The following is a 13,659-nucleotide window of genomic DNA, read 5'->3' as shown; positions in this document are numbered from 1 at the left end:
TTTATAAATTTTTCCCAGGCTATAGGGAAAATTTCTGCTACCACCATATGCCGTTTTATTTTAAAATATGCCCATGTTCATTTACAAAATATTTATCACAGAATTTAAGTTTTATAAAGCTGTGCTTATTAATAGGGGCTTTACCGTTATGAAAAATCTGTGGACCTGCTAATTCACATTTTACATTTAAAAAGTAGGGTTCATTAATTTATTAAAAGTACTGACTGCTCCAATTATTATTTTTTTGTTTATATCTTTAATTTATCAACCAAATTTGAGTTGATTTAGGATAATATAATATATACATTTTTGGTTTAGTTGTTGTTAGTCTTGGTAGAAAAAATATTATAACTGGTAAATGTGAAGGTAATTAGACTAGACCAATTGAATTTTAGACAAAGGAAAATTAGTATTAAAAATATAACACATAATAAATGATATGGTAGAAGAGAATAAAAACACATTAGATTATTATAGGCAAAATATATCATCTATTTACATTTTATGATGCTGGTATCAACAATAATTCTTATAAATTAAAATAAGTGCTCTTCAAAATGTTTAAACCGGTCCCATTGTTTTCTTTTTTGTAAATATATTTGTAATAAAAACAAGCACATACAAAAGAGTATTTAATTAAATAATAAAATGCATTTACATAAGTGCCAAACATTAGCCCACAGTACATTTGTACAGAATGAAAAAGGCAGAGATAAAACCAGTAAAATAGTTCAAGATTTTGGCAAATTATAACCTAAATAATTGGTATAATGAGTTACATTTTTACACCTAAATTAAAATTTTAAACTAAGCAATAATACATTCCAAATGATAATACAACAAATAGACTAAAATAATAATGATGGAATTTTGTTTGACAGTCCATGTAATAATTAAATTCTATATTTTGCCAATTGTAAATAAAAAAATATAAATATGATCTCATTCTATAACACTGGATTCAGAGTATGAACTTGTGATTTTGTTAGAGATTACTATGTTAGGTCCCTGGTAAAACGGGTGTTCAAAACAAAACTTACATTACTTGTTTTAATATAATACTTTAACAGAACATTTTATAAATACTACTATTGGTCTAATTCTCTCTATGTGATGACACTAATAGCCTGAATACAAATTGGAATAATATTAAAGTAATTTTAAAAATAATTAATGGTAAGTATACATTTATACAATTTTCACATGACACTCCATCATACAATTTTGAAAATGGGAATACATTCATATACTAACTAAACCTTCCTTATCTTAATGTAATATTTGGAGTCAAAGATTCCATGACATGCCCTAATCCATGAGTGTGCAACCCAGCACTACAATTATTGTTTAAGAGACACAGAATAATAAAGCATGTTTGGCTGGAATAACTTAATTCAGAGATCGACACAATATAAAAGGAATAATACACTTAAGCCCCCTGATCAATAATTGTTTCGAATTCCTGGAGTAACCAGTTTGTGGCTATTTGGAGAAATAACCTATCTCTAGATATTTTATTTGTGTATTTAATAGATTATAATTATAAGTTGTACAGAAACGTAGACCATTTCAAATAATAATGTGTATTTTTACCAAACAATTCTATTGTCTTATAACAAGAATATGTTAGCATTAATACAATTCTGTATAGGTGTAGGGGGTATCACTGAAAATAAAACCTTTAAGGCGTCATTTGTATTAAAACTACATGGCCAAGGTACCTGTCTTGGTAGGGTTGTGCAACATCTCATTTTGAGCATAATATAGCGACATCCCTGGCTAAATGTCAACTTCTGTTACTGACAACATTTCTTTCTACCTTTGTTATGGTTCTTTCTAATATTTACTACATCATTTGGTGATACATTTTGCCTCTCTTTCATTTCCAATTTTGATCTGAGAACCTGAAATTATTTACATATTGTTAGGACATTCTCAAAATAAAAACTTAATATAGAAAAAAAATGGCTATCTATATATTTTTTTTTAAACAAAAAATAAAATTCACACAATATCAATGTTGAATCCAATATGGTAGTTGTATTTTCACCTCAAACCCACTATTTAATTATATTAAGTCTAAATGAAAAATCATCACAAAGAGCCGACTGACTAAAAAGTCATGTTAGCTCTTATCCTAATTTTCTTTTATCATATTATGAAGAAAAAAAAATTGTAACTCATTGAGCCATTAGGAGACAAATTAGTTGGACAATAAATAATATATGCAAATTATTACTATCAGCAATTAGGTTCAAATATTCTTAGGGTAAATAGAGTACAATTTCTTTAAATACCATGAGCATACATCATAATGTGTTTAAATATCATTAATTAGCAAACATACCATTTTTGTGATTGTCAAAAACATTTCTTCCACATTTATATTTTCCTTTGCACTAGTCTCAAATAAGGGTATGTTCATTTGATTTGCAAACCTTTGGGCATCTTCTGTAACTACAACTTTCCTTGATGGACAATCATTCTTGTTGCCAACTGTAACAATGTTATTATGCTAATATAATAATAATAATATATGTTAAATTTTTAATGCTAAAATTTAATATTAATATAATATAATAATATTTATACATAGAATATTATTTGAACAGTAGCAATGTTACAAAGTTTAAGTTGATAGCACTTCTATGTTATTAGAAATAAATAGATGCTTCTTAAGTAGACGTCACTAGTTGAATGCTTGGCATAACATTTAAATATTATCATATATAATGTAGAAAGAAACTAAATTTATAGATTCTTACCAAGAACTTTATTAACAACATCGCAGTTTTGTTCGATCTCATGAAGCCATCTCTTTACATTTGCAAAGGACTCTCCATTAGTAACATCATAAACAACAATGACACCATGAGTCCCTCTATAGTATGTGCTTGTTATCGTCCTGAATCTTTCTTGGCCTGCTGTATCCCAAATTTGTAGTTTCACACGTTCACCATTTATTTCTAAAGTTCTTATTTTAAAGTCAACACCGATAGTTGTAATGTAACTGCCAGAGAACGTATTGTCAGCGAATCGCAGGAGGAGGCAGCTCTTACCCACACCTAAAACAAAGGACAATAATTATTACAGTTACATCCTCGGAAAGTATTTACAAACTCGTATCACTGGCATAGGCCTCGCCCACTCACCACTGTCACCGATAATGAGCAATTTGAAGAGATGATCAAACTCGCGAGCCATGTTAAAACTGTAGCTTACCAACTTTTTATTCGGTCATGTGTTTTTTGATAACTTTAATAAAAGATTAATATCTGTTCTTTGTGAAATATTATTAAAACGCATGCCGTAAATCGTTACGTTTGCATTACTTTACAAATTGTCCGCCATTATACTTTACGATAGGTGAGAACTGAGAAATAGTCAAATTTCAACTGACAATTCTTTGACACTACACACTTCTCTTCACAGCATAGAAAACTCTACTCTATGCGTGTCACACTGACACCACAGACTTCACAGAATTGAGAGATTATTATTAAATATAATATTATATTTACAATATTGTTTCTTACCAATATCAGAAAAAAGTTCTACGTGGAGATATATATGTGTCCTACAGGCGGTCACGCCATGTGTATGATATATCTTTGGACGACATGCTACCACAGGTAAAATCGCTTGTGAATTAATGTACACTTGGCAGAAGCTTAAAGTATCACTCAAAAATTACGTATATTTCTTGTTATTTGTGAAAGCAAGATGCAGTTGTTGATTTCATTTATTCACTCATGTTTAACATAGTAGTGATGCTCGCATCAAAAATAAATATTTTAATCAGTTGATGATTCGAACCTACACGAAAATATATAAAATAAATAATAATAATCTTAAATATATTTTATTGTGAATTTAATCGAAACAAATAATTGGGCAAAAAAAGACATAGAGACGAAAGTTAAGTTATAAAACATCAATGATACTGTCAAAGGTAATTTTAGGGAAATTAGACGAGTTAGTCTAAATGATAACAAAACTCAATGTTGGAACTGAATAAACAAAAAGTACAAAAAAACTAGGAAGTTCCCTTCCCTACGTCTTTTTTAATTAATTTGTAGAGATTTTTTATCATCTTATTCGAATTGAGGTTTGAATGTCATTATTCGAATCAAATGTCATCTATCATTCAAGTCCCATCTCTATCATAAAGTATTGACTAATGACTACTGAATCGTGAATACCGATAATTTCATTTAGACTAGGTGTGGTGTCCTCAAAGTTAATTTTATATAAACAATGTCGGCCACATTAAAACCGTATTTAACGGCAGTTCGACACACGCTTACATCGGCTATGTGTTTGGATCATTTTTCATCACAAGTCGTAGAAAGGTACAATAAACCTGAAGTTGAAGTGGGTACTAGCAAAGAATTATTATTGAACCCAGTAATTATTTCTCGAAATGCCAATGAAAAAGTGCTTATTGAGTCATCAATAAATTCTATTAGAATCAGTATAATGATCAAGCAAGCCGATGAAATAGAAAAGATATTATGTAAAAAGTTTATGCGTTTTATGATGATGAGAGCGGAAAACTTTATCGTATTACGGCGGAAACCGGTGGACGGATACCATATCAGCTTCCTTATAACCAATTTCCACACTGAACAAATGTATAAACATAAATTGGTAGACTTCGTAATATATTTTATGGAAGAAATTGATAAAGAGATAAGTGAAATGAAACTTGCTGTAAATGCCCGAGCCCGAATCTGTTCTGAAGAATTTTTGAAGAGATTCTAATTTAAGTTCTAAATATTCATATATAGACTGAAAGTTATAATACTGCCTAACTTTGAAGTATTAAATTGTTTGACTGCAATAAGAGTATTCTAATAAAATTTAGGTTAAAATTTTAATATATTTTTGTTTATTTCAATTGTTGACCTGGGTAAGTAACTTAATTTTATGTATAGTCAAACTTAAAGACAAAAATGAGGTAAAAACCAATGTGTCTTCAAACTTATTTTGCAGTATTATAACCATGTTTTTCATTATGCATTTCTTATTTAAAAAATTAAGCAATACTGTAAAATTTAAATAACAATAAAACTTGTCTTATATTGTCTTTGTACTTATTCATTTTACCTATATATAATTATAACTTAATAAAACATAAATTGACTTGTATAATTTTACTCATTTAAAAAGTTTTGTCATGCAGACAATTATTTATGACTTAAAAGTAATAATTTGAACATAGATATCCTTGTTGAGAAATTTAATTTTTAGATTTAGCTGTTCTTAATGTAAACCCTTCTCCTTTAAAAGCTTGGAATGGTTCTGCAGGTGCTTCTTCCCTTGAATTTGAAGGTCGAGAATTTCTTATAAATTTTAAAGTTCCAATCACATAGTCATAATCTGGTATACCACGTACAAATGGCTGTAACATTTGAAATAATGAACAGAAATTTTACTAGTTGAATAAAATAATGAAATGCTAACTTCAAAGAAATGTAACAAATTAAAATGAAATTAATTACCATCTGTCTTGTTGAACCTGATGCCTGAGGCTCTGAATCACTCTCACTTGTTAACTTTTTTTTCTTGCCATCTAATCTATTGCCTTCACCCTTAAAAGCTACAAAGCCACTTGGTTCTGGCATCATAACTTGACTATCTTCTTCCATTCTTGTGTCAGCATTACCATCATTTCTTGAAATATGTTCCTCTTCCTTGTAGCCAACTGGAGGTGCAAATTCAACCTGGCATTTTAAGACTAGATTTAAAAAAAAATGTAATGTGTATTTTTAATACAAAAATGTTGATAACATCATTATCATAATTAGTAAAATATCCTTCTGAATTTCTTACAAACATTTAATGTAAAAATTGATGGCATTGAATCTTATATCATCTATATATATATATATAAACTTACATTCATGTCACACTCAATAATTATAACAGCACTACCAGGCTTAGTTTCCAAGACACAGAGCTCATAAACCTTTGAATTGTACTTGATTGCAATCACATCACCTGTTGTCAGACATGAGAAGTTCCTCAAGCAGTTTTCAAGCACTAAAAAAAATAACATTCATGTAATAATTGATCTATAATTGACATAATATTATTTACAAAAGAAGTCTTAACAAACGGGCACAACATGATGTTAATATTTGAAGCATTTTATAGAGGTGATAGTACATACCATTAATAGTATTCTCATATTTAATATTAAAATAAACATATTTAATATTGTTTCAAAAAGTTAATTCTATAATTTGGGATGGCAAAATTCATGCTATAATAACACCTTAATATACCTGCTTTTGGATTTGATATATCCAGGAAATCTTCTGACAATGGTTGAAATTTTGAAAATGTAGCCACAGGTAGAGATACACTTTCTATTTGTAATAATGAACCTTCTTCTAGTACTAAATTTGTCATCATCTGCACAATCAAAAATATATTTTATGAAGTGGAATGTTGAAACCAATAAAAACAGGTCAGTTTTTTTTTATATTTAATGTTATAAGAAATTCATCATACCCAGTGGGGTAGATAGGCTCTCCCTTCATCTGCAACAAACTCTAAAACACCACAATGTGTGATCCTTTTCGTTTTTTTATTTGTCAACTTAAAAATCATTGGGTACTCAATATTAAGACGAGTTAGTTGTTCTAATGCTGATGGAGGCATTATAACTAAAAAAAACAGTCAATATAAGAAAAATTACAGAAAATTTACATTGTTGCATTAGTTTTAGGTTTTTGCCAAAACACAAAAATTTAATAATTACTAACTTTTTCCTCCCCTTTCAACATCTTGTCTCTCATTCCCTGGTAACATGGAGACGGAATAACATCGGTAGGTCATATTAAAAGATCTTCCTATTTCGTGAAACATATTGAATCCAAACTGAAACTAAATATAATGAAAGACATAAATACATTGAAGTACCGAGTTCTGCCAAATACTTTATGTAGCACTTACCATTTTTTTATTTATTTTTAGAAAGGGAACAATGAAATCTGAAATCTGTAAATAAACGCAACTCATGCAAAATGCAAACACAATTTGCAAAGTAAAACAGCTGATGGTTCATGTCAATTTGTAAATGTTTCACAATATTTGACAACTGACAAGAGAAAACATAAACTATAGAGTATAATATAATAGTTGAGTAAAAACAAAATAATGCCTGAATCCGATGATATGTGGTTTGGAATGAACGTTTTTCATTAAAGATGCTAAAAGGACAATAGAAAATACTCACTTCAAAGGCCTATGCGTTGGGGGTCGTGGTGCTGTCCACATATAATTGTCTATGATGCACTGCATTTGAAATTTGAATTATCTTTTTTTATTTTTCGATGTGTGGTGTCATTTTTATTATAATATATTTTCTCATACAAGTAAACACAATGTTTTCAAATATTACTTGCGTTTTAATTAATTGCTACAGCCTCTAGTCCACCCTATCACTATGTACTATCTCCTCTTGGTTTGTCGACTAGATACTTGCTTATCCATTGATCCATTGATAGGTAGGCTTGTATTCCTAGACAAATCGAAAGTTAGCGTTAACAACCGAAGACAATATGGCAGATGTCGATGTCGATACTAATAACCCAAGATAAGCGTTGAGGTGATGGCTTTACAAGCCCTTACAATGCAGCCTTTCATTTCGAAATTACTAAATTATTTTACCAATTCTTGAAAGGCCGGCAACGCACTTGCGAGCCTTCTGGCAATGTGAACTAACTTGACATTGATGTTATTAAATTATAATGAAAATGGAAATGATACCAGTGTTATTTCTCCGACATTTTTTCTCTCTGTTCTCGATTTAACGTTTACGAAACGTTTTAAGAACTGATACTAATTTAGGAAGTAAATCGCGAGTATATCTCAGCAACTCAGATCAAATTGACGCTATAATAAGCGAACTGGCTGCGGCCCTAGGTCCACATCGAATTTATTAAGGACACAAATGTTTTGATACCAGGTTTGTATTACTTCATATGTATACTAATATTAAAATGGTAAAGTTGTTTGTAATGTTCGAAACAGGTAATTTTTTTAAATTAAAATAATATTGTTTATTTATAATTATTTAAAGTTAGTGTTTAAGCCTTACTTATGTATTTTAATGAATAGTAATGTCTTTTTACTCAAATAATTCTGTGTTTAAATCTTTCTTTTGGAATAATGGAAGGTCTTACGACTTAACAACGTTTACAAATCGTACAATTATATTACGAAAATGGTTGCTCTGTGAAAAGTGTTTACCGAGCGCGCTGGCCAATTTATGGTGTACATAATCGTCCTACCGAACGCACTTAGCATACTAACGGGAAACTCCAGAATATCGATACTCGATACTCGACCGATTAGACCACGTACAGCCCGAACTGTAGAGAATATTGCGACTGTATTCTCTATTATTCTAATGAGAGTTTTGCCGAAGACCCGGAAGAATCGATTAGGCGCCGATCTAAACAACTTGGCTTATCTTATGACACTACTTAGGCGATTTTATGCAAAACTCTTGATTTGAAAGCGTATAAAATACATCTAGTCCAAGAATTAAAGCTGATCTTCCGAAACGTCATAATTTCAGTCGTTGGGCTCTTAGAAAACTTGTCGAAGATCCGCAATTTGGGACCCGAATTTTGTTCATGAGGCCCATGTTTGGCTTAATAGCTACGTAAATAAACAAAATGACCGTATTCGGTGTGGAAAGAAAACAACCGTTTGGTTCGGCTTACGGGGCTTATTAATCACTGGCCTATATTTCTTCATCTACAGACGATGTTGGCGCCAATGTCACGTAAATGTGGAACGCTATGGCGGCATGATAAACGACTTTTTGACGCCGGGAATTGAAGCCCGTTATTATTAAAAAAAGTCATGGACTACACAAAAATAAAAAAGATTACCCTATCAATTTCAATTTAAAATACTATACCTCTAAATTGATCACCCTTTATGTATAAGTATATTTATAATGTAGAACACTCAATTACATAATTAAACTCTAAAAGTTGCTTAAGATACTTTTAGAAAAATATTGAATATATAAATCTCTTTTTGTTACAGTTTGGTTGTTATTTGTTAAAGAATTTCAATTTTTTAACAACAACAGCAATTATAATGTTTGCATGGCAATTGAAGCCGGCATTTCGTATGATAGACGAAATGACAAAATTTCAGGATATATAAATATAGGATATAATCGAGAAACAATGTTGTGATCATTTATTAGTATTCATGATAAAGGCATTGTAAAAAAAACAGCACCCCCTGACCTACTATTATTGTAATGGAAGCACTAAAACAGTTGAATTAACAAAACAGAGAGACTATAATAACAAGAATCCAAGAAACAAGACTGAAAGTGGTAGCGACAGTATGTGACCAATGTGGCAGCTACAAATGCTTTACTCAAAGAAACACGAGAAGCACTTTTACGCAATGGACAATACTATAAAGAGGGTTTTTCTTAATAAATAAGGATAAGATTTTCCCAATACCCTCACCTGATAAAAGGGATCCAAAATAATCTACTTAAAAAAAACCCTTAAATTTACTGTTAAAAGGAAAGAATGCATTGCAAAATGGGTTCACATTGTGGACCTTTATAAAAGGTGCCCAGGTTATACAGACATAAAGCTAGCAGCTCACCACATTTTGCCTCCATTAATCCCGAAAATGAATGTTAAACATCAGTGTATCAGTACTCAGGTGTTTAGTGAGTCAGTTGGGGTAGCCCTTTGATTTATGGCATATAAGCAGTTTATTATTTGTTCATTAATTAATTGTGAATGGTTGAAACTTATAGTTTTTCATTTGGTATCATTGTGTCTTTAATTTTATTATTGTTACAATAGCCAATCAGTATGTTCCATGTTATAGTTTATTTACATTATATATATATATATATATATATATATATATATATACACATTATACAACCAGATTTGATTGGCAATTGTCCTGTACCAAATATTACCATATCAAAATGTATATGATAGTATGTTAGTATTGTACAGGAGAATGCTGCTCCGAATCTTATCATAATCTGAGATAATTGTGTTAATATTCTTTTTCTACTTTTCAGTGTGTGGAGTCATTGAAAAATAAAGTACTGATACAGTGAATCTATTCATGTTCTTTGATTTATTTGAAAGTGTGTATTGCAGTTTTAGTGCTATAAAAGGAGGAAAAATTTATACGACTTCACTCACAAGCTCTCAAAACTTAATTAATTAATAATATTTCAATTTTACATTCAGTTTTATCCAACTGTGAAAAGGATGATGGTGTTTCCAATGTTTAAATTATTTTGTATAAAATCCAGTAAAAATATACACAAGTGAATGTGGAGATTAAAAAGACTGCCCATATAAATGTAGCGATACTCAACACAGACATCCTAATACAGAGCTAAACTTCAATGTTTATGAAAGAAGTGCAGCATTAGGCTATTGCAGTAGGTTATCCACACACTTTGCCAAAAAACATATTTATAAAAATGGTGTGACATGCTACATGGAAGCAGAAGAGCTACAAAGATTCCATGATTATATATAAATGAAGGAATATGGCAACAAAACATGATTGTGTTATCCTAAAAGAGCATTATTTGATTTCTTTGTCCTAGTGGAACATGTGTGTATTGAAATTTTAAAAGAGCACAGCAAAAAAAAATATCCATATATATATATAAATAAAGCTAATTATAAATATTAATGTAAATCTATCATTTATTGATTGTCCAGGACATAAAGAAAATTTACGTTGTTATTTAATAAATAAAAGCAAAATGATTTTCATATACAATTGTATATGAAAAACATTTTGCATGAAAAACACCAATTGGTGCAGATGTTAATAATGTTCTTACTGGCAAAATATTTTTTTGGGATACTACTGATCTTATGAAAAAAAAGGCACATTGGCACTACCTTAATCATAAAGGGGGGAAAAGAAGATCACGACACTATGTGTTAAATGTATAAATAAACACAAAGATTTATGTAGTTGTTTACTTTCCGAATCTCTTTTCAAAATTCTTCCGACAAGCTATACTATATTTCAACAGTCTACCTATATATGCGTATAGATTTATACTCATTAGTTTCTTGAATCAAAATCTAGATGGCGATTACTAATGTTATAAAAATGTCAATTGCCAGTATTTTATTGTAGCCTATGTAATAAATCCAATAATTATATATATTTCAACAACATTACTACCCTTTGTCAAAATATAGTTTTTAATTCGACAGAGGTTATGTCAAGGCAATAGGCATAACTCAGTAACGCAGGGGGCCTAGACGAAATGGCTTAGCAGTAGTGTATGTAGAAAGTCGTAAACAATAAGCAACTCAATGACAGTGCTACGAAAAGACACACCTTTTTCGGTAGTCAATTGACAATAAATGTTTCGGCAGTGTAAAAAACGGCGTTTTATCCGCCATATTTTTGCGTGATCTCAAAAGCTGCTGTTTGCAATAATTCAGTAGAACTATCGCCATATTTAATGGCTACCGTTGTAAAAACATAACATGTTTTTATTACATGTTTGGACGTTTCAACAAACAATTTTTTTAAGTTAAGAGTTTTAGTTTGAAATAATTGTAATTTTACCTAGCTTTTGTAAAAGTTCACGTATCATATAATCATTTAAACTAAAACAGAAAAAATATATACAATCGAGGTAATACTTTTAAGTTAAGAGTTTTAGTTTTTCAAGAATTAATGAAAGGATAACATAATAGACGCAGGTTAATATAAAAAAAAAAAACAAAAATATCAGCAAATTAGTACAGGTTAATATTTCTTACTTTTTCTTTATTCAATAGTTTTCTGAAATTCGAACACCCAGTTATATTGGGTATTTTTAATTGATATTTATATTATATGTATATTAATGAAATTGTTCTTTAATTTGAAAAATACATTATGTAACTTGTAAGTTAAAGATACTTGCTTGTTGTATACAATTTATTGCTTATAATAAATATAAAGTAAAGTGATAGTTCAGTTTGTTTATATATTTCAGATGTGAAAGCAGACACGAGTGAACATAATTAGAAGTTCTAAATATATTTTTGTAATTATATTAGAAGCTTATTTTATAATATTAATTTAAATTTATCAAATCAAGTGGATTTATACTTCATGAGCTTTGGAAATATAAAATTTAGTGATTTATACTAAGTAATGGTAAGCAGACATTTTCTTTAATTATTTATTACTTAGTTAATATAAGCTGCTAAGTGAAAAATTAAGTATATTTTAAAGTTTATAATAAAGTAAAGAGTTTTAATACTAAAGTTACCTACTGAATAAACCTCGGAGCGATCAATATGTCACTTTTATATTTGACGACAAATTTGTCAGTTTTATATTTGATCAAAGTACTAACAAAATAAATATTTTCTTTTCAGAAAAGAGAAGATAATAAGACAACTAAAAGAATTAACAGGAACCACCAATGGACAAGTTGTATTAAAGTCTAAGCTTTTAATTAATTTAAGTGTTTCATAACCTACCTACCTGATAATGAATTTAATAATGAGGGATGAAGTATTTTCTGAATGATGTGAATAATAAGAGGAGTGGAGAAAAAAAATGTTTTTTTATTTAGAACAGCACACAAACAAGATATTGAGTTTTTGGTTGCCCATTCACCCTTTAAATTTATTAGTTAATTATGATTTTTCGGTTGTTAACTACATATAAAATATGAATACATGTAAATTAATAGAGCATTTAATTTGGTGCACCTGTGTGTGTTCAGTAGTCATACTAGCTTTGTATACGTAATACGTTGTTAGATTTGCTTATTTTTCTATTTATACTACGCAATATGTTAAGGAAGACAATTAACAGAGATGCTTTATTTAAATTTAGTTGGTACAGTCCATTAATATATGCATTAGTAGTAAAATATTCATTTATTTTAGCAGAATATTGCTACAGGTAATGCATATATGAATGTGAACCACTTTAATGGCTTTTTCTACTACACAAGACATAGGTCAAAAATATAATTGCCAAAATTAAAACTATCAAATACATAACATATTTTTTTATTAATTCCTTACTTGAACAAGTTTTGCATTGACAAATTAACGAATGTTATAAGCAAAAGTTAGTTGATAAAATATTAACTTCCAATTAGCATGAAACTTAAATGTATTTCTAAGATCTTGGAGAATTAAATCGAATAAAAAATTAATTTAGGGTCATACTTTCACACCACCACTTTGCACCTTTCTATAAATTCCACTTAAATCGAAAAAAATTCCGACCTTACTCGCGTTCTTATTGCAGCTTCCTATTGCAAATTTACAATCACATTGTAAAGTTTTTACTTTTATTAGGTTTATAAATGTGATCCAGGGACAATGTGACGGAATAAGATGTCACGAACAGCAGCTCGCAGCTAGGTTGTCGACTTTGCGGTAGTGTAGTACAACATGTGCCTTGGCTGCGAACGAAGCGTTTTCGACAATTACGCAAAATCGGTAAAGTAAAGAAAACTTTTCGGTATCAATATGGCTAGACCCCTGGTAACTATATTATTTTTGTTTTGAGTATATAAATACATACACATACAGCTTAAATATAACAACATAATAAAGCTTAAATATAACAAATTCATTCTTCTTGCCG

General features: G+C 29.6%; 3 protein-coding genes across 5 annotated transcripts; 1 reads left to right on the top strand and 2 right to left on the bottom strand.

Annotated features, from left to right (window-relative positions):
- Positions 1-619: 619 nt before the first annotated feature.
- LOC123712888 (ras-related protein Rab-35) lies at positions 620-3,383 on the bottom strand. The gene is made up of 4 exons (XM_045666245.1): positions 3,153-3,383; positions 2,766-3,065; positions 2,348-2,496; positions 620-1,904 (listed from the first exon to the last, which is right to left on the bottom strand). The coding sequence occupies exons 1-4, from the start codon at positions 3,202-3,204 to the stop codon at positions 1,797-1,799; spliced, it is 609 nt and encodes a 202-aa protein (XP_045522201.1). The 5' UTR covers positions 3,205-3,383; the 3' UTR covers positions 620-1,796.
- A 772-nt stretch (positions 3,384-4,155) lies between these two features.
- LOC123713109 (actin-related protein 2/3 complex subunit 4) lies at positions 4,156-5,084 on the top strand. The gene has a single exon (XM_045666616.1). It carries the CDS (start codon positions 4,258-4,260, stop codon positions 4,762-4,764), a length of 507 nt encoding a protein of 168 aa, XP_045522572.1. The 5' UTR covers positions 4,156-4,257; the 3' UTR covers positions 4,765-5,084.
- A 63-nt stretch (positions 5,085-5,147) lies between these two features.
- Positions 5,148-11,031, bottom strand: LOC123713701 (ubiquitin fusion degradation protein 1 homolog). 3 transcript variants are annotated; one of them, XM_045667520.1, is made up of 8 exons: positions 10,941-11,031; positions 7,247-7,531; positions 6,774-6,894; positions 6,520-6,674; positions 6,291-6,420; positions 5,903-6,045; positions 5,505-5,726; positions 5,148-5,404 (listed from the first exon to the last, which is right to left on the bottom strand). In XM_045667520.1, exons 3-8 carry the CDS (start codon positions 6,874-6,876, stop codon positions 5,243-5,245), a joined length of 915 nt encoding a protein of 304 aa, XP_045523476.1. In that variant the 5' UTR covers positions 6,877-6,894; positions 7,247-7,531; positions 10,941-11,031; the 3' UTR covers positions 5,148-5,242. The 3 variants fall into 3 exon arrangements, with proteins under 3 accessions (XP_045523476.1, XP_045523474.1, XP_045523475.1); XM_045667518.1 differs by lacking the exons at positions 7,247-7,531; positions 10,941-11,031 and adding an exon at positions 6,964-7,094; XM_045667519.1 differs by lacking the exons at positions 7,247-7,531; positions 10,941-11,031 and adding an exon at positions 6,964-7,066 and having other exon boundaries at positions 6,774-6,888.
- Between the last annotated feature and the right edge of the window lie 2,628 nt (positions 11,032-13,659).

This window comes from Pieris brassicae, chromosome 8, assembly GCF_905147105.1.
Source record: "Pieris brassicae chromosome 8, ilPieBrab1.1, whole genome shotgun sequence".
NCBI classification, from domain to species: domain Eukaryota; kingdom Metazoa; phylum Arthropoda; class Insecta; order Lepidoptera; family Pieridae; genus Pieris; species Pieris brassicae.
The sequence above is the reverse complement of the archived record's forward strand: the minus strand, read 5'-3'. Positions and strand labels throughout refer to the sequence as shown.

What these genes read in the sequence shown, in the direction of transcription:
- LOC123713109 (XM_045666616.1), top strand. Translation starts at nt 4,258, where the DNA reads ATGTCGGCCACATTAAAACCGTATTTAACGGCAGTTCGACACACGCTT.
- LOC123713701 (XM_045667518.1), bottom strand. Translation starts at nt 7,029, where the DNA reads ATGAGTTGCGTTTATTTACAGATTTCAGATTTCATTGTTCCCTTTCTA. An exon ending in TAAAAATAAATAAAAAAATG is followed by an intron (nt 6,895 to 6,963) that starts GTAAGTGCTACA and finishes CATTATATTTAG; the next exon opens with TTTCAGTTTGGATTCAATAT. An exon ending in TGTTGAAAGGGGAGGAAAAA is followed by an intron (nt 6,675 to 6,773) that starts GTTAGTAATTAT and finishes TGTTTTTTTTAG; the next exon opens with TTATAATGCCTCCATCAGCA.
- LOC123712888 (XM_045666245.1), bottom strand. Translation starts at nt 3,204, where the DNA reads ATGGCTCGCGAGTTTGATCATCTCTTCAAATTGCTCATTATCGGTGAC. An exon ending in GCTCATTATCGGTGACAGTG is followed by an intron (nt 3,066 to 3,152) that starts GTGAGTGGGCGA and finishes CCTTTGTTTTAG; the next exon opens with GTGTGGGTAAGAGCTGCCTC. An exon ending in TGTTGTTAATAAAGTTCTTG is followed by an intron (nt 2,497 to 2,765) that starts GTAAGAATCTAT and finishes ACATTGTTACAG; the next exon opens with TTGGCAACAAGAATGATTGT.